The following is a 26,050-nucleotide window of genomic DNA, read 5'->3' as shown; positions in this document are numbered from 1 at the left end:
ACAACCTCCCGCGGATCGGGCAGTTCACACTTCGAATCACGCCTCAGCGGGCGCCTATATATATATATATCTCTAAAAACCCCTACAGCCATGGGCACGCGCTCGCGTGGAAATACGGGGGGCCAGCCTGAGAGCACCTGTGCGGCTTTACGGGGCGAAGAGGGAGAGCCGGCAGGAGGCTGACGGCAGCGCGGGAAAGGCCCTTCGCGGGAGCGGGCTGAGGGGCCGCGCCGGCCTCCGCCGGAGCCGGGTGAGTGAGAGGCCGCTCTCCTCCACGGGGCGGGAACCCGCCTGCCAAAAGACTTGGGTGGAGTAGGGGCGAAGGATGCCGTTTGGGGAAACTGATAAACCGCAGCGGCGCCGCTGCAGTGCCGCGGGGCGGCGTGCTGCCAGGGCAGCGGCGGCCGCGCTCCCCGCCGCCGGGCCGGGCCGGGCCGGGCCCGCCACCGCCGGCAGGCCCCAGCCGGGCCGGCGCTCTGTTGCCGTGACAACCGAGTGGCTCGGCGGGCGGGCAGCCAGGCAGGAAGTGAGGGCAGGGGATTGGCCGCCGTGGGGCACGTGAGGCGGGCGAGGGGCGGGGCGGGGCGGTTGGGCCCGGCCCGGGGGCGGGATGAGCGCGGCGCGGGGCGGGCGCGGAGGGGAGCGGAGCGGGGGCCCCGCGGTCCCGCCGGGCGGCTGCCGCGCTCCCCCCTGTCGGCGGCCGGCGAGGCGGCCGAGCGTGGCGGGTCCCCCGCGGCCGAGCTGCCCTGCCCGCCGCCGCCGGGCTGTGATGTGCGTGCCCCGCTCGGCGGGAGGCAGGGAGTGCCCGGCGGAGAGGAGGGGAGTTAGTCAGCGGCGAGGAGGAGGAGGAGGAGGAGGAAGGGCGGGAGGCAGAGCCATGGAGAGCAGCGCTCCGCGGCGGCGGGAGGCGCGGGCTGTCTGACCGGGGCGAAGCGCGGGGGCCACGGCGCGGCAGCCCGGGCGGCAGCGGCGGGGCCGGGGATGAAGGTGCCGGGCAGCTCCCCGCCGCCAGCCGCCGGCCGGTGACGGGGCGGGGGCCGCGGGCTGGGGGCCCGGCGGGGCGGGGGGGCCGCTCGGCTGCCCTCCTCGGGGCAGGCGGGAGGGAGGGGACTCCGGCCGGGGCTGCCATCGCCCGGGGCCGCGGTGACTCAGAGCCGGTGCGGCCGGGGGTGAGCCGAGGTCTGTTGTTGTGGGATTTTTTCCCCGGCAGGTTATAAATAGCCCCGCGCGGCGCCGTGTCACGGAAGGACACCCTGGCCGGGCGCGGGCAGCGGCCGCCGGCGCTCAGCCTCCCCCGGCCGGCCGCCGCCAGCCTGCCCGCCGGCGGGCCCAGCTCCTAGCGCCGGGGTCGGGCGAGCCCCCGGCGGCGCGGCCGGCCTCCGGCTTATTGTGTTACGCGCGAGAAAATAATTAATATCGCTGGCTGGAGGCAGCGGCAGCCGGGCTTCTGGGGAGAGCAGCAGAGCGCCTCGACTCCTTTCAGACCTCTCTGAGGAAACGGAGAAAATGAAGCCGGAACGAGGTAAACGGTTTATCCAGATATTTTTGTTTTGTTTCTAGGATTAGAAGCAGCCTGGGGTTTTGTTTCGGTGTTAGCGCTCTATTTCCTTATCCCCTTCCCTGTCGTTTTGGGGGATGGGAGAGAATCCAGGTACGCGGGTTCGACTCGGGAAATGCTCACGATGCTGTGAAGGTACCCTCCGAAGGTGATTAACAGCCCGATGTCCTGCCTGCCCTTCGGCTTCCATTGTCTTGGTTGGATGGAAGGGAGGCAAACAGCGTAGCAAACTCCTTTTGCTCTGGGAATGCTGCAGTTTGTGTGTCAAATAGAGTCGGCTTGTCAGCACAGACCTGCAGTGCTGAGGCAAGAGTCGGTCAAAGCCAAATCGAGCATCGATAGACAATGCCAGCACACGTACAAAAAATGTCAAAACGTAGCTGAAAAACACCCTGAAAATAACCATAACTTCCATCTGTGCTGTTTTATAACCTGACAGCGTTTTTTGTTCCAGTTATAAAGAAGAGGTATCATAACAAGCATGCTGAAATATTAATTTTTCACGATCATTTGGTTACTGTCGTATCTGGATTACTGACATCTGGTTTTACAGAAAAACGGTCGACTGTATGTATATGTTTATAACACTTCAGCTCTTTTGCAGTATAGCAACAGCTGCTGATGCCCCTAGAGTTGAAAATATGTCATGACTTCTATTTTGATCCACATGAGCAGTGATTATCGATTCCTGTTAGTTAAAGCAAGATTATTTTTTAAACAAATGTTATAAGTGTTCATCGTAGAATTCTGAGTGTTAATTAAAAAACAATTCCTTGCTTAGATATTTGGGTTTCTTAAAGTTTTGATGATTCTATTGTTTACCTGGTTGCTTTCAGTTTTAAAAACACATTCTTTTTGTGTTATAATCACTTTGGTGTTTTGAGAAACACTTTAATATAGCTTAGATATCCGTGTATTAAATACTAACACTTACATGACATACGCATCTTAATTAGGTTTGTTAATAACACGTTTGCTAATAGCGACACCGCATAAATGACCACTCTTAGGTGGATTTCTTATATGTATATGCTGTAAGGATTATATAGTGTGACGATAGTACAGAAATGATCGTAAACATATGCATAAATTAATGGGGTTTAAGTACTAGGGATTTGAAATGGGCTTTTTTCTTTGCTTTCCTCCTTGTTTCTTAATTGCTTAAACCTTCACCTGATCGATTGCAGCAAGGCAGGTTGTTTTTAGAATCTCTTTAGATTTCAATACCAGACCCTGAAGTTTGAAAACTATTTACTGTCAAGGTAAAATAAAATTTCAAAATAGCCAGGTAAAACCCAAGTCAATATTTGCAGCTTTAAAATGTTCTGTTGTAGCAGTTCAAAACCTCTATATGACCTTTGTCTATTCTTTTCTTTAATTTTTGGGCAGAAGAAGTTAGAACCTTGGAAACATTTTTAGTTCCTGTATGATAAGTGATCAGATGCCTTTTTTAACCAAGCTGGTGTAGGGGGAACCAAATTTATCAAGAAAGCAAGTTTTTAGGTTGTTGGATTGTTGTGTTGTGTTTTTTTTTTTTTTCCTAAGCTGACAGTTAATAAATTGAGATTCCTATCTGTTGTAAAATGTCTCTCACACACTGGGTGAAACCCTTCAGAAGTAATGCCTTGAAGTTCTTTTAAGACAATTAACAAAAATCTTGAAATAAATCCTGGATCTTGCCAAACATTGGAGAGTATCTCCAGCCATTTTAGTAAATACCTCTAGCTTAACTGTGTGCTAATGTAATAGAGCAATACCATGCACAAAGGGGGTTGTGAAAGTGCTGTCTAAATGCCACATGCGGCCCACAGAGACTCTTAGGAGGCACGAATCATGCAAATGTTTACATGTGCTGCTTTCTGCGTAGCAGCTGCACTACAGGATACAAGTGGTCAAGTGTGCAGTCACCTGCTTCCAGTCGTCGCAAATTAATAGCAAAGGACAGGGGACCACAGCAGACCACTCAGCTTGCCACAGTCTTCGTTTTTCTACAGACCCTCAAAATCCTGAGGACGCTGCAAATTCACACACTAAGTGAGACATAAAGAAACAGATTTAAAAAGACTTGGAATGTTTTGGGTTTTTTTCATTCTTACAAATGATTATATCAGAATCCAGTTGGAGCAGAGAGATATAGTTCCTGTAGTTAGAATTAAGCTTAAAACTATACTTAATAAGATTGTAATGCCCAGGCATGATGGGAGAAGGTATGGTTTAGCCTTTGTCATACTACCAATAAGATTCTTGTTATTACCAGCAAAAATGGATGGTGCGGGAGAAGAAAGAGGAGATCTAAGTGCGCAACCACTTTTTTAACAGTAGGAAATGTTATAGAATATTTTAATTTAAGGAGGTGAGAGGGGTGAGCAGAAATGAAGAAAAAAGGGAAATTTGGCCCTGAGGTACTTACCTCCCTTCATAATAAGGAAAGTTTGAAAATTACAGATATAAACATGCAATATATGAGAGCAATATGGAGGAGATGGAATGTGGAGTGCTGCATAGCAAATCCATGGAGCAGTTTTGCAAGTGAGGAAGAGAGGTTTGAAAGTGAAGGTAAAAATGTGGACTTATTCCATGCAAAGGCACAGGGCATTCACAGGATGTGTCTCATGAGCATCACTCAGGACTGGCCCATCAGGTGGGGTGTCAGTGTGGAAGGGCAGTGGTTGCTCTAAGCGCATTCACATAACTACCTCTGTACCGGGTCTAGAGAATGCAGTAACTAAAACACTGATGGCTGCTGCTTGGCTTTACCTTTCCTACGCTGCCATTCTTAAACTGAAGTGTTGAAGCATCTTAAAAGACAGTAGTCATGTTGCTTCAGCTGAGGCTTCACCAGTGCCAGTGAGAAGAATGATTTATCTCCCTTTCTTACATACAGTGTTTTTGGAGTGATGTTTGAGTTTTGTTTTTTTTCTCTTTCTGCAGTAACAACATATCAGCTTACCTAGTTTTGATCCATGATATCATCACCATTTAGTTTCTGCAGTACAGCTGCCTAGTCAGCTGCTTCATGTTGCATGTTTGGACTGCTGTTTCCTTTCTCAAGCACAGAGCTTTGCTCTTGCTTCTATTGAACTTCGTTCTAATGACTTCTGATCACTTCGCCAGTTTATTGAGTTTGGGAGACCGAACGCGACTTCGTAGCAGAGTGCTTGCAAACTCTTCCAGTTCAGCTTTGTTCATAAACTGTATAAACACACTGTTTCACCATCAGAGTTAATGAAAACATTGCATAATGTCAGGGTGATAGCTTACTGCCAAACTCGGAAGGCTTGTTATGTACTCTTAGAGTACACTTGGTGCACAACTGGAAAAAATCTTGTGGTTTCGATGAATCTACAGTATAGTCATATTTTACTGTGGGAATGTTACAAGACATCAAAAGTCTTACTATAGTCTAAATAGCTCAGAGTTACTGCTCCTTCCTCCTCCCTCCCCCTCACTGCATGAATGATAAGTTAAAGGAGGAAGACAGGCTTGTTTGTCTCTAAATACATGCTGGCTGTTTTTTATCACCTCATTCTAGTCTTTTCTTACTTCTTTATTACCTTGCTTTGTTTATTCCTCTGCTGTGTGTTCTCTGTGTAGAGAGTATTCTGTTTTCACTTACAAATTAAGCAAAAAGCAGTTGTCTCTTACTTTCTGAAGCATTAATTCCCTCTTTGAGATTATCCTAATTTAAAGAAATGGCTTTCTGTCTACAAGAGACGAACAATCAGTCTGAAGATTGCTTTTTCTCTTCTCCTTCCTTCTTTGCAAGTCAAACTCGGATATGTGCCTCTACAAAACTCTGGTTTGTAGTAACTGGGTTAAGAGACTTTCTTCCACCTTATTTGGTGGTTTGGTGTGGAAAGAGCTAATTCTTTGGTTTCAACAAAAGTCTGTTTACTACCTCCTGTTGGAAACGTAGCTGAAGGATTTCTGGATGTATGTGTGAGGAAAGCTGGAGGAGAGATTAATGAAGATGAATAGCTGATTGAATGCTTTTCTTCAAATTCTTATGAGGAAGGATGAGGAGGCATGGGATTGGTGGGAAGTGAGCTGAACCAGTGTGTGTAGGAGTTGTGGAGTTAGTTTTTAAGTTAGGAGATCTGGATAAGGTCCTTGTTTTGTTTTATGCCGTATATTAACTCCATGAAAGATTTTGTGGAAAACTTTTTAGCAAAGATGATGTGCCACGGAGTATGTAGATCAGGAAGCGAAAATATCTTCTGAAAAAGGATGAGTGGTATTTTAGTGTCCTATATTGCACTGTGATACAGACGCTTTAATTTTATAATATCTTCTCAGTGAAATGTCACGAAGCACTTAAGCTTTTCCATGGTAGAATGATGTAGCCGGTAAACAGAGTAATAAACTGGAAATTAGGTGCTTCCTGCTTAGTGGAGCTGTCACTCCAAAAGTGTTTGGGCAATGCTTCGGGCTTGGTTGCCACAGGTAAGTGCAGGTTGGGTGATAATGAGCTGGAGGTGACGCTGCTCCCTGGCCCGGGAGGAAGCCGTGCTGGCAAACACGCTCGGCCGTGCAGGGGCACGTGCGAGAAGGTGCATGTGGCGAGGCAGGCTAGTTCTGACGGGCAGGAAAGGGTGGGGGGGTGCCCGCTTTTCCGATGTAGATCACTTTCAAATAAAACCAGCTTATTCTTTAAAAGAACGAAAACCGAAAACTGTCCAGGATAAAAAAACCAACCAAACCAACCAAACTGGCAGGTGGTCAGGATATTACACTCAGATTCCATTTATAAGGCATGAAGCCATCTAGCCCTAATCTTTGGGGAGAGCAGATTTGTCCTGGTAACACGTAGTATAGAGATGGAGTGGATGAGGATGAGTGAACAGGAATATAAGCCTTTTTTTTTTTTTTAAATTGAGGGTAGAGTCTAGATTCTTTCAATACAACTCTGTCCTTGCACCCAAGAAATGGGAATATATGCTCTTTTATTAAATTTCTACTACAAAAATTTAACTTAGAAGAATTCTTAGCTTTTAGGTACTTAACTCCCACTCTGCCTCCCCCCCCCCAAAAAAAAAAAAAAAAAAGAAAAATCTAAGGGTATTCATTTGTAGAATTGGAAAATCTTAAGTTTTGGTTTGAAATATCTGCTTATGTTAAAGTTTTCCTACCTGTTCTGCAACTCATACCTAGTGTTGACAGCGAGGCGAGTCCTCCCGTTGTATAAGTAGCTCTTGGGTGGGAAAAGTGCTTTTATCCATGTTCAACAGTGAGAGTTCTTCACTGCGTGCTTGTTCCTCGGAGAGAACAAACCATACGAGTAACAACTTTGCCATTTTCTTTTTGTTTGGTTGGAGTTGTCCTTACTAGCCACCTTCAGAGGCTCTTGTTGCTAAAACAGGTTCTGCTGGAGTGGCATTTAGGTGGATATTTTGGGGCTCATGGCTTTGCCAAGTCCATAGGCTTGGGCTATATAACTGACCCTTCTGACCGTATTCTTTACTTGCTGAAGTGAGAAACTTTGGCATGCCAGATCAGATCCCTGGGCTGAAGCATATTAGATTGGACTTAGTTGTGAAGGGCAGTGTTGAAACTATTATTGGATCTGAGGTCTGCCAGCTTCTAAATGTTTTTAAAAACAAGCTAACATTTATAAATACAGATTCTCATGAGAGATGCGAGTTTGTTGCCAAATGAAATTCTGCTTATTAAAATTAGAAATCTTCTCTGAAAACAGAGTAACTGACGGGAACGAACCAGCTATATGACATTTGTTAAAAGAACTTGCTCTGTCTACTTTACTGTTTACAAAATGTTTCTTTGTTATTTTGACAAACATCTACTAACAGCAACTGTTAAATGGTGGTGAAATAGCCATAGCCTTTTATCCTGTCAGCAACAAGTTTAGGATAACAGTCCGGCAGTTGCTAGCTGTTCTTTTAGACAATAAGGTCTTGCAGTTATAATAACTACTTTCTCCATTCTGATGTGATATTTGGTAAACTATGTTTTTTAGATTTTTGAAGGTGTCTCACATCGTTGTCTTTCAAGGTGGTAGTAAATGGTTCCGTCTTTGCAGATCATTCGCATTTAATGTTTAGATGGAAGCCAGATTTTGAGTTTAAATTGTTTTAGAAGTGCATGTACAATTGCACGGTTACCTTTGTACTACTGAGTACAAAAACTTCATGTATAAGTAGGCAATTAAGGATGTCTATAAACCTGGGTGAATGCAAATACAGAAGAGTGCCTCTTGGACTTGGGTAGGTAGTTGGACTTTGGAAGACTTCACATTCATTACATATTCCTTTTTCTGCTTGTCCGGTGCAGGGAGGCATGAATATAGCTATAAGCACAGCCGAAGCCATGTGCAGTTATTCTTGATCTGCAGGCATAACTGTACCAAGATTGGAAGAGAGATTTTTTAAAGGCTACTCCTATACAGTGTAATTGAGTTGTAAGAGTCATGAAAATTCTCCAGCTGTTCTTAACAAGTCAGTGTTATTATGACCAAATAAAGTGTTTATACTTAACTTGCTTATTAATATATTTTCTTCCTTGTTAAATGGGCCTGACTAGTTCTTTTCGCTAGTGATTGTTGCATTACCTTTTAATGCTAACTTTAGGACCAAAACTATTTAAAGTTGCTATCTGGGATGGTATTACTACATTATGTTGACTCAAAATGCAAAGATGTAATGGGATAGTATGAGGATGTTCTCAGGGATAATTTGGAGAAGATCTGTGTATGAATCAGTGGAGGCAGGTGAACATATGGGGAAGGAAGCACTCCACATACATTAAATACTAATGACACTTCCATGGGTGTTCTGAATGGAAGAACCCTTATTAAGAATAAAGGCAAACAAAATAGTCTTACTGAGAAGTCTTCTGGACAACTTTGTTTCTTCAAGAGGAGTTCTTCAGCTCCCTCCATATACATTTATTTTGATTTGTCCATTTTTCATTTTGTGGGAAGGCATCGAATCTCTCTCTGTCCAGGTATGTAGTACCCAGAACCATGGGGCACTTACATTTTTCTCTTAGCTGTGATCAATGCATTTCCCAAACCCATTGCTAAGTATGACTTTTTTATTCCTAGGGAAAAAATGAGTTGGATATTCTTCTGAGGTACAATAAAAAAAGATAATATATCTGAAATAAGGAATCCCTGGTTGTACATGTGCCATGTCATCTGTTTCACATTGCGTATCCTGTGAGGTTAGTGATTTTTTTCCATTAAGATCCCTGGGAACCAGGTTGGTAAGTCAGCCCATTTCAGACTGTAAACTTCTTTAGTGAGACTACAAGCAGGTGACTGCGTGTGCTAGTTTAACCTCTTAATGGTGCTGTGCACGCAGGGATTCCTTTTGCTCACTGATGAGCCTTCAGGATTTCTAGGGCATGTTTCACACTTCTCTGTGCTGCAGTAAATAAAGCTTCTTTCTCAGGGTGCTGTGCAAGTATCGTCTTGTCGTTGGGTGTAATGGGGAGGGAAGGGCAGAGAGAGAACTTCAGTGAAAAGTTGAGGATGGCGAGTATCGGCCCGTATCCTCAGTACAGTCAGTACCACGGTGGGAGGTGGTGGTGGTTTCTTCTGAGGGTCAGGGGAAGGAGAAGGAGAGGTGCAGGAAGAGCTGCTGTGGTCAGCACACTCTTTTTTCAGAGTGGTGGGACGCCCTTCTCTGCTGCCAGGTATTGTTCTCCTTGGTTCCCTGCCAGGGCACTCGCCCAACAACGTCAGTGAAACAAACCGTGGCTCACTCGCGCCTTCAGGCAGGGCAGAAGTTTGATAGAAAGCTTTGCAGACTTGGAGGGGCAGAAAGGGTGCTTAAGAGTAAAATCTGAGGAAATGTCTGTGATGGCTAGTCGCTGAAGGCATAACTTCTGCGTTAGCGGAGTGAATTTCTGATATGTTGTGTTGATGCTTTGTGCAGTTTTCTGTAAAGTCACAAGTATCAGTGCATTTTCTGTGCATGTTGGCTCTGAATATTTACAACACAGTAAGACATCCTATTTACTTGCTCTTTTTTGTTACAGCTTTTTTAGACAGGCTTTTAATTCTGATGAAGTAGTTGGACTTGGGGGTAGGGGGAAGAGAAGAGATGCATCAGGAAGAGATGAGCTTTAGTAAATATTCCAGTGATGTGGAGTAAAAGAGGAGGAGTTTCCTACTGGTAGGAACTGAACAGGGACAAAATCGTAAAGATCAGTATGGACTGGGAATACACCGTAGGGGAAGGGAGTTAATATCAACACGCATGCTGCTCAAAGGTAAATCCTTTTTTCTCTGCTGTATAGTTATTTAAGCATATTTCCTAAGCAAGGTTTCCCACTTCAGATGCCTTTTAATGAAAAGTATGGCTTTGTTTTGCTTTATTTTGAAGGGGAAACAGCTTCTTCCTTTTAAAGCACATGCTATCCAAATGGCCAAAGAAATTTTGTTTACCATGGAGAAGCCATGAGAAACAATGTATCTGGAGGACTCGAAGTGGAGGAGGGGGCTGGGTGATGATGGCTACACCAGTGGCAGTACTCCCTGTGTGGGATGTTCAGGCAGCGTAACTGCTTACACCACGTTAGTGCAAGGAAGGTATGGAAGACCTCTTTTAGAAGTGTGCATGCTGTTAAAAAGTGAATGAGTAGAACCAAGTATCCAGCTTATGGAGCCGAAACAGGAGGAATAGTTGATAATACTAGAAAATAATAGTTGATAATACTAGAGAAATTTGAAGGTAAAGATCAGGAGATCAGTGTAAAACTGCTGGAATACACATCTGCCTCATCTTACATCGAACGATTAAGTTCACTAAAATTGGCGTAACTGGCTATTATTGTACTGCCTTTGGATGTTTCCTGCTGATGGTCTCACTGATTTAATGAGTTTCTGTGAGAAAGTATTTTGGATCTGTTAGAGAGAAAAGGTTAAGTGATGCTGCTTGATATGCATTGTATGTTCTTTCATCCCATCTTCATTTTGAGAATATATAATGGCCTTCAGTTTCATAAATGTTTTGAGACATTTCTTATAAATTGGTTGTATTCATTCTCAGTTAAGCTTCTAGTTATGAAATGTTAAGCAGCTTTATGATCTGCACTGATTTTGTTTTAAAATAGTAGTGGAACTGTTAGCATCTGATGCCTTCAACTTTTCTAGGTGTGCTATAGACTACATGTAGCCTTTCTCACTCATGAAATTTGACTTTAAACGTCAGAAAAAAGAAAGCTATACATAAATTATTAAGACTGTGGATGGTATATCTTATCAGCTCTTTAACATGCATTGCAAGCATCAAGAACTGACCTCAGCTTTGTTCTGAGGAATTGAGCATCTGAGGGGGAAGAAGGGGAATAGAGTTGTCTGCATGAGTGCTTAGTGGTTTTATATTCTGCAAATTAATAACTCAATCCGAAATGACTGTTTCAAGCAAGGGATGCATTGGTAGAAATGTGCTTTTGTTTTTAGCTCGTCTCCACACTAGGCTGTGTAAACATAAGGTGCCATGAAGTCACTTATGCTTCACTCCTTAGGGGTCACGTGCACCCCTTGCTTTTCAAGCACAAGGCAGGGCTGGAATCTGAACTAGCTCGTTACTAGACATCTTGTGCTTTGGCATGGCCCTCCAAAGGCTGAAGTTGGGTGGTTTTTGTAACGTAGGGATGATGCCAATTATGTCTACTGGCAAGTGCAGCTGAATTGATGCGTAGTTGACTTGATACTGAGATGAACTATGCTTGGCTGGGATTTCCTGCTTTGTGACATGTGTAGGACTGCTTATTCCTAAAGTTTGTGTTGGGTAAAATCCATTCTTATCCAGACCACATCTTTTTTTATTTTAATAAGTGTTATCCTGTTTGTGGCAGAAGGTGGGTTAAAATACAGTCTGTTTATCTTGTTTATTATTAGTCATTTTGCACAGTGTTAAAACTGCAAGGGTGTTAGTAGTATTTTAAGTGCAGCTACTTCATGATGGTGGAATATGCAGCTTAGGATAAAGCCCTATGTATATCTCTATGTGCTACTGTATTCTCAAGTTCAGTCACACTAGCAATGTCCTGTTACCATATGTATCTTGTGCCTCTACTGGAATTTGTGGAAGAATACAAGATCAAACCAATAGATAGTAGCATGCTTCAAGATGGGTTTTGTTTGGTGGAATTTCTAATATTGTAATTTCTAAATTTAGCTTTTTATTAGGCCAGATGCATCCATTTCTGAGATGTTCTTCCACAAATATGCACTGAGCTCAGCTGTGTATATCTAGGCTTAGGACAGTAAGCTTAAAAGTTGGAGTGTCAACATGCTGTCCTACTTTTACTGTATTTGAAGAATATCAGGTGTGAAAAGGATCTTTGTGGTTGCACTCCAGTAGCCCAGTGTGGGGAGACTGTTCAGGAGTAGGTATTATGGTGAGTAGGTATGCCTGTCATCTAGAGGCAGCTGCTCCTCACTAAAACATTGTTAGTTGGCCTGTAAAAACAACTGGTGGCTCCTGAATGCTGTCTCTGCCAGCCCCCATGGGAACTGACTTGGGGTTGTTGCTTCTGCCTCTTGTTAGCAAAACTTTTAAACATACTGTGTTTACCAATGTGATAAATATTCCTCTTACCTCTCCCATTCCTCCCATAGATATTGAATAACTGTTTCGTATAAAATCATCAAAGGCTAGGTGGTTGCTCGATTAAGAAAACTTGAAACTGCTTTTTCAGACAACTATGTAAACTATGGTGTTTTTGTAGAAGTAAATGTTCCATGAAATAAAAATACTTGGAAAGCAAACTGAGATAAAATATACAGGAAGCTTGAATGTCAGTGACTAATGAAATGGTATGTTTTGCGTATAACTTTCTGTAAGGCACTATCTGTATCTACAATCTTTAAATGGGCCAACTACTAAAAGGTATCCAACCTTCCTCAGATAAAATGTCTCTTAAAAATCTGGTGTAGGCTATGTTTTCTCACAACCACAGCTAAATGATACTGCTATATAAAATGTGAGTGGGACAAAGTCATTGTTCTGTGAAGCAAGTAGCATGTTTTCCACGCTCTTGAATGGGTTAGTGAGCGCTATTGGATTTTGAATGTGGTTGTGAAGTCTAGTTTGATCTGGACTTCTCATAGTTTCATGGCATCTAATTACAGAACAAGAGTTTTATTCTTGTTTTGTGACGTGGTTAGGCTGAGAATAAGATTTTTTTTGTGTGTGCTTATGTTAATATGGTGAATGTCATCTGACTTTAGTTCTTGTAAATAGGTAGAACTGGATAAAATTATTTAATGTGGACAGCATGTTGCTTAGACAGCACCTAGAATAATACGTGCAGTTTTGAGACTACTTGCTTGAAACAACTTCATAAATTAGTCCCCAAAAGTGCCCACTAAAAATCTGAGGAGGAGGTCAGAAAAAATACTGAAGTAGGGAGCTCATCAGGTAGGTTTAAGAACTACAGTAATGCAAGGAGAGCTAGTAATGGGATTTTCCTCCCCGCTGCGTATGCTGTAAGGTTTAGAGGGATGAGGCAGCTGAGCCGCTTCCGAGTGGACTGAGCGGAGCAGCGGGAAAAGTGCTGCGGGAAGTTACCTGCGCTGGCGGGGGGGGACGGGCTGCCGTCTTTTTCCACTCCCGATGTAAACATTCACCTCGGGTACGCTGCTACTCGGGGCTGATTCTTCAAAACCGGTGTGTGAACATTGTGGGCAGTGCCAGCGTGCAGGTACCTGGCAGCCGCACGGGCAGCAACGCGCCAGCGTGCCCCCCGCGTTCTGCCCCTCCCGCGGGCTCCGCCGGCCGTGCCCGGCTGCTGCTGGAGGCGGCCGGGGCAGCGTCGGGCCTCTCGGGGCCTCAACATCCCTCTGCGAGAGGGAATTGGGACCGGGTGCCAGCGCCTGGGTGCAGCGGCTCCCGCCGCTCAGCGCTGGCCCCGCGGGGGCTGCGGAGGGGCCGGGCGCTGGCTGCCCCCCCGCCGGGAGGTCGCGCTCCCCGCCCTCCCACGCGTGTCGGCAGTTCCGGCTAGGCAGGGGCACGCGTGGCAGTAACGCTCTTCTTTGTTAACAGCAGCGCTTTAGGACCGGTTTCAGTGGTTTCTGCTGCGGCGGGTTTTTCCTCCCCCCCCGCGTTCACCTGCCCCGGCGGGGCGGCGGAGCCGGCCGGGGGCGGGGAGGCCGGGCCGGGCCGCCGAGGAGGCCGGCGCTCGCCCGGCGGGGCCAATCGGCGCCCGGCCCTGTTGCTATGCGCGCCCCTACTCTGCCTCCTTTGTGGAAGATGCCGTGGGCACCCACCCGCGCCGGCGCGCCGGCGGGGCTCGCTGCGGGAGCACAGGGCCGCGCAGAGAAGGTGTGTACCGGCAGGGAACCGGGCCCCCCGGGCTGCTCCCGCGCCCCCCCGGGCTTGGCTGGCTGCGCCGGCGGCCTGGTCCGGGACCTGGCTGCAGCGCCCGCCCTCCCGAACCGGGGGTGTCCTTGGATTGTGTGGCTGAGGATAGAAGTGAAGCAGGCGATTCGGGGCGAGGGGGCTCCGGGAGGAGCGGCGGCGGGGAGGCGTGAAGGCCGGTAGCACCGGGCCGGGCAGTCTTCCCGGGCTTGAAACAAGTTCAAGCTGAGTAACTGTGAGGGTAATCTGCAATTTTTGTTGGTGTTTTTCTATGAAAGGTGATTTAAAATCCGTCTGTACTAAAGTTTGCCTCTCCGGTTGAGCTGGAGAAGTGTGCTGTACTTCGTCTGTAAATAGTTCCTTTAAAAAACAAACAGTTTCACCATATGTTCTTCCTTTCGTTCTGTATACTGAGCCTGTGAAAGGTTGGATTTTTGTGAGGTCTTCTTTTTCAACTTCCCTTTAAAGGAAAGTAATGGACAGCCTAAAAATTAACTCTGTTAATTCATTACATTGTTAGGGCAAGAGCATTAAATGGCCTGGAACAGGAAGGGAATATTTTTAAGCCTTAAAAGCGAGACATCTAGTTAAATGTCAAATCTGCTAACGGTTGTAGTTAGTGTAGCCATATGTAACTGCTTGACTCTTCATTGTTATGGAGAAAAAAACCTCTCCCCCTTCCCAAAACCACCCTGAAGCTTAACTGAGTTTCTTCTGTGCCTTGTTATGTAGGTCAAGTTTCTCTCTCTCTCTTTTTTTTTTTTTTTTCCTCCAGCAGGAGGAAACTATTACAGTATTTTGATTTCTGCTAGAAACAATGCATGAAAGCATTATCAGCCCTTTGCCACTACTTGTTTGTCTTGAGGCAAAAGAAGCTGATGCAAATCTGTTAGCTTGAGGGGCAACTAAAAATATGTATTTTTAATTATCAGCTTACTGGTTGCTCAACTATATGCTATGTTTAAAACTAATTAAATAGCATGCTGAACTCAATGCTGAATTGAGGATTATCCATTCCTTTTTATGCAAACCTGTTCTCTAAAAATGCAAATGTTGTTCTGACCAAGTACTTGCATATATTTTCATCCTGGGTCTAGAGCTTGTAGGTATTCCTCTGAAAGGTGCCAGAGCTCTAGCTTAAGTGAACCTGTGACATGAGATGTTCACCTCCTGATACAGGAGGAGGAACAATTCCACTAGTGTACTCTTGTGCTTTGTGTGGGAATATTGGGTTTTAAATCACTGAAGCATTGCTTCATAAAGTAGTAAGGAATTTTTGAGAGGACAAAGTGAAATTTCATAATTGCATATATTAAATTTTAAATGTGTTAATTTAATGTCTGCCATTTTGCTGTGTAGAAAATTACCATATATTAGGAGAGAGGGAGGCAAACTAGATTCTTGGCTGAAATTCTGTTAGGCCTTTAAATTTTGACCCTATGTAACATTTTATTCTTTTGAGTACCAGAAGACTATTAAAGCTTAATAACATGACTTACAATGTGGAAACTTGTAAAGAGCTGAATTGTGCTGTGTGACACAGTTCAATTTTAAAACTATCAAAAATGTTCTTTTGTTTTACGCATTCAAAATTCCGTAGTAGGCTCTGGTGTCCGTTTTAAAATGAGCAGTCTTTTACACAGCTTGAATTGTAATGTCCTCATTTATCCTCCCAAATAAAGTTTAAAAACAATTTTATGGGCCTGGCCATTCTCCCAGAAATTTTTTAAGTGAGAAGCGTATATTGTCTCTTTTGTAACTTTTTTACTTTTGCAGGTTACTGTTTAACCACTTAAGGGCAGGCCTTGTAGGTGAAGGTTAATAGCCCCGGAAAAACTGCCTGAGGAGCTTCATGCTGCTCCACCATCATCAGTTTCATCTCAGTTCTTTCAGAGCTCCTTGCATTTCTGATGAAGAAGTACTGTATCTGCCTTTGGTCTGCTAGCCTTATTCCTTTCCCTCTACTCCACCCTCTAAATAATCTGGACTGCAAATCCTGAAACAAACCTACTGAAGCTGGAAGTAGCCTCACTAGCTAGGAGGAGGATTTTGGGTGGTCAAACATGTTCTGACAAAGTTCCACAAGATAAATTACCTGCCACTTGATGACAATGAACAGGTTGTAACATCAAAGTTTTGAGAGATGAAGTAGGAAAGCACAAAGAGAAGATGAATACAGAAAGAAACTGCAGTAGAAGAGGTCAGATGTCATGAAAATAGTTTGCTCTGGGCTTTTTGTTTTGTCTTTTTCTTTATTTCAGATAAAATAATGGGATTCTTAATCTACATTCCTCACCTGAGGACACTTCCTAACAAGTCCTATGCTTTTTTCCTGTGTGCTTTTTTAAGTACCCTGATAGCTAGTTCTGTTCTAGTAGCAGTGCTGCAGAAGTTCCCAGCTTGTAGGTGTGATTTCTAACTGACATGATGTTGTAATAAAGTTATAAGAGTATCAGCTCCTACTTAACCTGCATACTGTATATCTAATGTTTAATGTGTTGTCCATTAAAATAAAATTCTTGAATTCTAGGGTGTTTCTATCTCTTCTCCCTGTGAATATTCTTTAAAAGCTTTATTATTAACAGTGCATTTGCACTGTTTGGTTTGTTTCTCATTTTCTTGTTTTTCAGTTATTCTGGGGAAATAAAAAAAAAAAGGCAGCTCAGCGGTATTAGTAAGTGCCTCACATGTAGGCAGAAAATGTGCTTAACAGGTCTTCCCCAGTGTGACCGTATTTATCTTGGGCTTAGGTGTGCCATCAGTGTTCACATAGCTTCTTGGAGTTGAACCAAGTCTCTGGACTTGACATGGTTTGATAGTCAGAAAGCTGCCCTGGATGTAATGCACCGAGCCTTCACGTGTGAAGTTGAATATCTGTAATAGAGACTTTTCCTGAACATGCTGAAGGAAAAGCCTTTTCAGACACTTCTAGACTGTTTGGCTGCATTGTTCTCATTGGAACCAGAAGAAATGAAACTGTCTGGGTTCTTGTTTTGATACAGTATCACGTGGGTCTCCAAACCATTGCATTGTATCAGATCTAACCTATGCACGTGTTGTGGTATCTACCAAACCTTTCATCTTCCTAGAATCTGAGAAGGCATCTTAGCCAGTGCTGTCTCTGCAGCAGGTCTTGCCACACTGAGATTGTTAGTGCATGTAACAGGCTGCTGGTCTGCTTGTCATCTGAATGAAAGACTAGCCTGGAAAATACTGTCTTGTTATTTGGATGTGTGAAGTGGTCTTCTGATGCTCTGCAACTCTCTTTCCATATTCTCACATAAATACTTTTCAAATTTTTCTTCTGCTTTATAAGTTTGGAGGATCTGAGCTTTACTGGCTATGTCTGTGAGCAGAATGCTCTTAGCACGCATGATGCAGTGTTTCTTTTTTAAATGGCTGAAACAAGGACTTCCCGCTGAAGGCCTCTTATTTGCTCCTAATAGTGCTGTTTTTTTGGCGTTTCTTTTTGTGAAGTACTTTTAGGAACAGTAAAAGAAACAGTCATGGTGTTCCCTTTTTGTCATCACTTTCTTCTGAGGGCATGATGAGTGAGGAGCAACAAGACTGGCCTGCTCTCCTAGGACTAGATTCAGAAAGAGTCAGTATTTTGCTTTAGGTCATAGAGATTTGAATTAAGATAGTAAAGTCAAGATAAGGTAAAAGGTTTTTAACTCCAAAATTCTAAGCTTGGAAATGTGAGAACTAAGTTTTTGTTTTCTTAATGTATATAGCTAATAGATGAATATATTTCAGATTCTGTTAGAGGACAAAAGGCAGTATTTCCTTGCTAGTATTACATAGTTGAGTCTATGTGGTTCATACTCTGAAATAAAATTACAAAACTGTTTTCTTCTGCAATATTGAGGAGACGGTATATAGAAGATCGAGGGATGCTGTGGAACTTGGGAATATAACATATAGTGGAGTATGCTTAAATGCCTGTCTTGCAGTTCAGCCACATCATCTACTGTCTGATGAAATTCTTTTCAAATTGATGTCTTTAACAATAAAGCTTCTGCTTCCAGATGATGGTGTCTGCATAAGTGTATGCCTTTTCCTTGGTGAGAAAGAGTATTGACCAAGTTTAAGTAATGTTGGTCATCCTACCTGAAAGATAACTGAGCCCTCAGATGAATTTCCACCTTAATTAGGAGCTTTACAAAAGGAGTGAAGGTGGGGAGTTAGATTCTGCAAACTTAAATAGCAAGCACCAGTGCTAACAAGCAAGACTGTTGTTAAATAGTTAATAACAGATGGCTGAACTTCTGATGCAAATGATCAGACAGAACAAGAGAAGTTCTCTGCATCCTGACCCAGAGACTCCTCACTGCTGCCATGGCAACTGACACTTTTTTCCTCTCCAGTTTTAGCAAAGTTTATGGAACTGAAGATGACTTGTTGGTTTTACGACTTTAAAATAAATTTTAAAAGGCAAAGCAGACCAGCTGGAGGAGGAGAAAACGTAAACTAAGAGAATGTGGATACGAATTCCTAGAGGCCTTGAGTATTTTGGTTCCTATAAGATCTTTCTAAAAGATGTCTGAAGGACTGTATACTTTAAAATGCCTGGCAGTTAAAGCATTAGTTTAAATAAGAAAGTTTATGATCTGAGTGGATCTGAATCCTTTTCATTTAACTTAACATGAAAATTACCTACTGGAACTAGAATAGCATTGCAAGGGGGAAAGGGAGAAGGAGGTAGGAAGCTCTATGTATTTGGTCTGGGCATGGTACAGCGGAGCAAGGAGGAACCTGTAGTTCGTGGGGTGGATGGGGCCTTTCATCTGACTTGCACTTGCAGCCAGGCGTCTGTCCTCCTCGGTGGGAGCAGGGGAATGTCACTCTAGGACACTGGAGGTCTGTAGCAGGGGCCACAGAGGGGGTTGAAACTGTTTGCCACTGGACAGGGGAGGACATTCTCTGCCCCTTTGGTTCAATTGTTAAAGAGGATTCTGGAGAAATACCGCTGCAGCCCTAATTTGTCCGTGCTCTTTTGCTAAAGGTGCTTGCCTTTGGCTGCTGTGAGCAGGATACTAGGACCCCAAGTGCTATCTATCTTATTTATATAGCAAAGTTATCTACAGTTTCTGTACCTACTATAGTTAAATTCAAAATAGAAGGTTCAATATCGCTGTTTAGGGTAGGACACCTGAAGGAGTGTTGGTATAGACTAAACTTCATGGCACTGAAACTACTGGAGGGAAGTGCTGCTGAGGCAGATTTTGATCTGGTCCCCTGGGAAAGCCGTGAACAAGACCTGTGTATATTACTGAATGGAGGTCACTTCTCATAAAGCATAAACAACCCCTTGTAAGTCTGTTTTATCAACGCTGTTAAGAACACGTAGTTTCTTCAGCTCTTGGTGTTTTTGTGAGGTACATCTATGCCTGTGGGTCTACAACAGTGGCTTCTTTACAGAATGAAGTCCGTCATGTAGATGTGTACCAAGCCACTATATTCTCAAACTGTATTTCCAGAGTGTATCCTAGTGCTGTGTTTGTTTGTCTAGATGGATCAAGGAATTCTCCAGCCTCCAGGTGTATAACTCAATCATAATATTACTTTTGAAGAGAAGGGAAGCAAATTCTTGGAGTCCTTACCTGAAGATCATGATTTGTTATCTGTGATACAAATTAAGAGGCACATTTGGGTATCGCGTTTTGCTGGATATTACACAAGCATGGAACAAAAGACCATCCTCACCTCAGACCTTGTGCAAGTATCAAACATGAAATCAATGGCTTCCAACAGAGGGCTGTAGGGAAACAAAGGGATAATACTGATGAGACAGATAAACTGTGCTCCCAGCACAGGCTAGCAAGCCTTTATCACTGTAACAGAGAAGCTGGAACGCAGAGTCCTTTTGCAGCAAGTGTGTTCTTCCCGACTATAGGACAACACAGAGGGGAGGAAGTACAAGTGATTAAAGTAACCAGAGGCTAACTGGAAGTTTACTGCAATAGTGAGTGGGAGACAGCAGGAATGGTGGTAAGCCATGGAAGATCTTGAAAGTTTAACAAAAAAAAAAAAAAAAGTAATTTGCTTGTTATGGAAGGTGATGTTTTGAGAGGCAAAAAAGACAACAGGAAAATACGGTTTCCTGTTAGACACTGACCAGACGTACCTTCCTTACAAGGCTGGATGCTGGTGAAGCGTAATCTTTTCTATGTCTTTTTCACACTCATTTTTGGTGATGAATTCCATGAGAAATCCTGCGGGCACTGCCGGCACTTCCCTGAGCAGGCAGATAAGGCACTGCCATCTGCTAGCTGAAGCCCAGGTGGCATTCACGTGGGCTGTGCCCGGCCCACAGGACCCCACTGGCAGGGTGTGTTTCCAGCTTCATCACATCTTGGACTGTGAAGAATTTATCTCTGAGGAAAATCTTAGGAGTTCAGACTGTGTTTTTCCTTAGTCAAGAGTAAAACCAACTCACACTGAAAGCAATTCTCTAAATGCTACTTCCTAGGGATCCAACCCAGCAGCAAGGGTGCCGTGAACTCAGTTTGCATGTTTTTCTGGGGATAAAGAGGGCAGGTTGCTTGTTGTCTGGCTTCCCATGCCAGATGCTGGTCCTTTCAAGATCAGCCACTAATTCAGATGGTAAGAATAAAATGTTCTGTGCTAAAAATCTCTCAGATATGTTTTTTATTAGTTCTTGAAGATAAGTGATTGCAAAAACCATCTGTTTACAGTAATAGCCAATGCAGTCATATGTAAATTTAAAATCTTTTTGACTATATTCTTCTACACTTCTTTGTTCTCTCTTAAAAATAGATCCTCTCCCTCCAACAAAATTATGTGCTGTTGTCACTTGATAGTAATGAAATTTGTTTTCCTTATTGATTTCTAACAGAAAATCGCTGTATAATCTTTTTGGTAACTGAAAGGGTTGACAAAACAAGTACGTCTATCAGGCACTCGGATTCTGTAATGGTTGTGGGGTTTTTTTTTTGTCTGATGCTCAACTTGAGCTTTCACAATAACTTATTAAATCTATTAAACCTGACAAGTGGATGAATCCTTAATGTTGCCTGAACTATGCTGGTAGCTGACATGTAGCAGACAGTGACTTTTTGGCATTTCTGAGCTGAAGGCAGCTTGGAGCAATTTTCCCTGAAAGAAAGTCATTTTCACATCTTCTGATTTAAGTTTCATTGAATATTTACTTTGGACATTAATAGCTTTTCTGTTGGTCCCAAATTCAATATTTTTTTTTCCCCTGCTGTGTACTTTTGATTAAATATATATTTGCAAGTTATCAAGGAGGAAGTAAAGTTGGGTTTTATTTGTTTATCTGTCTTTGCTTATGTCAGCTGTTTTTGCACAGAATACAAAAGAGGCTGTGGAGGGCCTTGAGCTTTGACTGGATGAAAACTGTTGTTCTTCATACGCTGCTCGTGTACACTATTTTTAGTGTAGTGTTTTGTTTTTCCTAATGATTTATTGCTCTGTCTCTTGACTCACAGGTCACCTGATTTTAGAGCACGCAAACGTAGAGGTTGGATCCTTTACTATTCTATAAACTGGTAGTTTATCTCGAGGAGCAGGATGCTGCTGCTGGTGAGATTGGTTTGGAAGTGGTCGTGGAGGGGTGAGCCCTGTCCCTTCGCTTCTCTGGAAAGTATGTTCTAAGAATACATAGTACAGGGTGTTACAAAACACACGTGCAACCAATAAACTTGGAGTGGAGGCCAGGGATGATGGGTGACTCGAGGTCAGCGCTGTGCAGGGAGACTTTTGCCTGCTGGCCCTCACCGTGCCTGTCTTCGCTCCGTGCCAGCAACGGCGCAGTCATCCATGAACTCACTTTTTCCCTTGAGAAGAGAGAATTGTTTTGAACAGATACGTTACGAATACACCACTATTATTCTTGCTCTGGTAGTGTTAATTTTGGCACTTTGGATGAGTGTCTTGCATCTAGGATTGTCATAAACTTGTTTTGTTCACAAGGTGCCCAGTGGCTGGATGTTTCTGGTAGCCTTCAAAGCTGCAATGCAAGCCTGGCAGGATGGTTGAATGCAGGGGAGAGGGAAAGCAGACACTTACATTTTGTAAGCAAAAAGTATGGTATTTGAAATTTCGGTGTTCAAGTGGGACCAATTTTTAAAAGGTACTTTCCAAGATGTTATATGTGTGGAGGGAAAACCTAACAAGGTCTGAAGCTTCAGAGTTCCATTAGTCTGATTGTTTTTTTAAACCTTAAAGTAAATCTGAACTGTAACAAGATAAACGTCACTCAGCTAGATCCTGGCGATTCTTCAAATTGCATGAAAACAAAGGGGAATAAAAACCTGTATCCATCAAGCTATTCTGTACTTGCATAGATGAATTAGGTCTAGACACGTAAAATGACTATTCTGATGGTTTGGCTTGAACTAAAAGCTCATTACTGCCCAGGCAGTTGCAGATTTTTAATTCCTGGCCCATGAAGTCTTTTCAGCCTTGTGGAAAACTGCACAGACTGTCATCTTCTCTAGAATTTAAAAATAAAGCAAATTAACTTTCACCTATCTGGATCTCGGGTTAACTGAAACAGGGATATCAGCTGACCTGGGTAACAATGCTGGCATTCTCAGGGCTTTCTTTTCATTCATCACATTATAGTTTCTATAGGTTCCTCTAAGACAACAGAATATTTGAAATTGAGTGTTGTGCACCCGTGAGGGAGAGGGGTTGCTTTTTGGGTGAGTGCAGGGCTTATCGCTGCACGGCTGAGTTGCTGATAGCATCTCTTTTGCACTTTACCAAATTTGTAATGCTAGTAACGAAACCAGAAATTTTTGAAAGTGTGACACATCTAGATGATGATCAAAATTCTTGCCCCTGAAGAAATGATGTACTAATCATGTACGTGGGAGGCCTCGGTTAGTTTTTTTTTTTTTTAATAGTCTTTTAATAAAGTAGACTACTTTCACCAAAAAGCGGACTAGATCATAGATGTTTTTTTCCCCAAAACATCTAGACTTCTGCCCACTCCCATCGCACAGTCTTTTCTGGCTTACTGTTGTTTTGGGTTTTTTTGTTACCACAGTAAAACTGAGAAATTGCAATATCTATTAAAAATAGATACTGATAGGTAGCTTTGAGGAGATTTTCAACATACAAGAGGTTCCTCAGTAGTCTTCACAAACAGTCATCTTACCTTCCTGTACATTGAAAAAAGATACTTTTCGATAGATTAAAAGCAGAGATGAACTACCAGGGGTGTCTGATTTGTGCAAGTTTAAATTAGCTTATTAAAGTCAGTAGTTCCTGACTTCAGAGTCTGAAGATCATGGCTATCAAAAACCATCAGTTGGGCTTGTTGGCACCTGACCGTAGCATGAAGATGAGAATGTTTGGCTGCTGGTTGTTGAAAGTTTTCAGACTGTGTGGAAGGCCGAGTGCTTTAGTACTTACCAAACTTCACTTGCTTTGACAACACCATTATGTTGAAGGCCGAGTGCTTAGTGAAGAGTTTCCATAATGTGCGATCCCATAAGTCAACATGGTACCTTTTTCAGGGGGTTTCCCTGACTCCAGCGGCTGTGGCATCCCTGCTGATTCCACCCAAAAATGAGTCAGTGCTTTCACATTGCACTTTTCAAATTCACTCTGGTTTATTTTCAAGAGATCTGACTATGGTCTGAAGCAAATGGCACGAAGTAACCGTTCTTTTTCTTCCAATGATCTTAGGGAAGAGGAATACCAGTTTGTGCCTGGTGATTATAAACCAAAGTGGAACCTGTACTCACACAGAGCATAGCAGGCCTTCCTCAGCAGAGGTTCTGCGTGCTCCCATTACGGTTTTGTTCGGGCCCTTAATGACTCTTCCAAATCATTCACTCAAAATCTTCTTCAGAGCTGAAGGCTACTTTACATTCCTTCTCATAAAAGAAGTGTTATTTTATCGGTAGAAATAGGAAAATAAGCACAAGAACACTGGAAAGTATGTTGTCAAAGTTTCTAAGCACAATAAATATTTAAGGTGATGAGATAAAGCATGAAATACCCCAAAGAGATTAATTTTTAGTGTTAGTGGGGAAATTTTAAAAACGAACATTTTTTGGCAAGTGTAACCCTGCATCATGATGAACGCTGTTCCCAAAGATACTTGCATATATTGTGAAGATGATAAGTTACAGAGGAATAAACTGAATAACTCTTGAGCAAAAATCCGGTCAGCACAAGATGCAAACATGTTGTGTTTTAAGTAGACGGCTGCGCGCTCTGGCAGAAAATACTGGTATTTTCCAACATTGAAAATACCTACTGTAGGATTTTTAAACAGTTCCATGTTGTTTTCCAGTAACATCTGAGAGTGATTTATTATCACAAATTACTGCTTTCCATCTTTAAACCAATCTCTGAATAAAATATGGCAGAAGTCTGCAAATAGTTGAATCTTTGTCATGCTGGATTGTTAAACAAATTAAAGAGGAAACTTATGTCTGTCGTCCTGAATTGTATTGTGTTTAAGGCCTCAAATAAAATTCTGGCATCCATTTTTATTTATGTATTATAAAAATGCTATCACAGCTGGAATTTAATGCATAGCTGCTGTCAACCTGTTTAATGGGAGGGATGTCTTGGCTTCCAAATGGAGTTAGACCTCCCAGTACTCAATTGCTACGACTGTCATATGGATGATATGCCTTCAGAAAGAGATGAGGCTTAGCTTAGCCAAATACATGTGCTTTTTCATTGTTATTTCATGTTGGTCTTCCTTTGAAAAGAAAGCAACAGCTATGGAGCCGCTGCAGTATGATATTTACAGCTAACATAAAGTTGAGTAAGTCGATGAAAGCCTTGAGTCTGTATGTCTTCAGCCATGTAGTTGCTGCTAAGCTGGTTTTTGAATTAGTGAGTAACAACAGTGAAGATGCTCATCAGCCGTCATCATCCTCATCTCCAAACACAGTTCCCTTGGCTGGGGAAAGACGATGAAAGATGAAACAGTCATCAACATCAGTGAAGGAAGCATGAAAAAAATTGAATATATATATAGAAATCTTATATTGGAAAATCTGTATTTTAATATAAAAGCACTTAATTGTTTTTCCAGAAAACACCTTAGGAAGAAATTTTCACATATTCTGTTAGCTTAAGTGTGCTCTGTTTTCTGTTCTAGGGTGACACTCGGCTCCTCCAGCTCCCCAAACCAAGCATGTTGGATGCGGTTTCACATTATGGTGGCAGTGACTGTGAAGCTAGCCTAGGTCTGATCTCCACATTGCCCTTGCTTCCTCCTGTGAACTAGGGTGGGATTTAAAACAAGAGCATTTCAGTAATTTATTTTCAATATAATTCTGCAAAATTTGTATCAGCATATTTACGAGGGTGGTAAATCACAGTAAGGATGGTGGGAGTGAAGGCTAGATATAAACCCTTTATTCCCTTCCAGTTACAGCTGAGTGTCTATTCTATACTTAGTGCCATGTACTTATTCTAGAAGAGATGTTTTCTCCTAATTGTTTTCTTTTATGAACTAACAGAAATACCTGAAAAAAATTATTGAGTTGCAGAATTAGAAATCCTATTGCTTTGTCAGGTTTTTTAAGTTTTTTTTTGTTTGGGTAGGTTTATCGAGTCACGCAGTTTGTTCTAACATAATCTAATTTAGGCAGAGCATCAGCTAATCAAGGGAAAAATGTAAAAAGCTAGAGAAGAATGAATGGAAAGCTCAGAAATTACTTAGTCTGCTCTTGATAGGTGTGTTTGTTTCATTATAATATAACTTCAGAGTTTTTTGTGTAGTCACATTAACAAAATCACAATCTAGGCAACTATAATATACAGGAAAACACAAATTGATGTGTGCTTAAGTAAGGGCATTAGCTGAAACAAGTCCTCTTTGCTTTCAGTACCTGTCCGGTTATAGCATGTCAGTACAAGTAGCATCTTTTGTAACCCGTTCTGTAGACTAGTAAGTTTAGGGATCAGCAAAAAGCGTATGTTCTGTTCATCCAACTGACTTATATTTAAAATGCTAAACATCGCAGCACTGAAAACCTTACAGCTTTACCCTGACATTTCAGCACTTATTTACTCATGTCAGGATACAGTGGAACAACTGTATTTTGGAATATATGAGTTCCTTTGCAACTTCTAGTGAACTGAGGTTTGAAACGAGCCTCAAACTTCACATTTTCAGGTATTGCTTTCCTTCTACTAAATA

General features: G+C 42.8%; 1 protein-coding gene across 4 annotated transcripts in view; it reads left to right on the top strand.

Annotated features, from left to right (window-relative positions):
- Positions 1–1,124: 1,124 nt before the first annotated feature.
- Positions 1,125–26,050, top strand: part of ATOSA (atos homolog A) — a 49,366-nt gene continuing 24,440 nt past the window's right edge. For 2 of the 4 annotated variants that reach the window (XM_075160095.1, XM_075160094.1), the window contains exons 1-2: positions 13,579–13,851; positions 25,004–25,091. In XM_075160095.1, the coding sequence (XP_075016196.1) occupies positions 13,747–13,851; positions 25,004–25,091 (193 nt within the window). In that variant the 5' untranslated portion in view covers positions 13,579–13,746. Of the gene's footprint in view, positions 1,523–13,578; positions 13,852–25,003; positions 25,092–26,050 lie in introns of those variants that run through there. The other 2 variants (XM_075160096.1, XM_075160097.1) reach the window with 2 other exon arrangements.

This window comes from Calonectris borealis, chromosome 11, assembly GCF_964195595.1.
Source record: "Calonectris borealis chromosome 11, bCalBor7.hap1.2, whole genome shotgun sequence".
Taxonomy (NCBI): Eukaryota; Metazoa; Chordata; class Aves; order Procellariiformes; family Procellariidae; genus Calonectris; species Calonectris borealis.
This window is presented reverse-complemented; position numbering and strand designations above follow the sequence as displayed.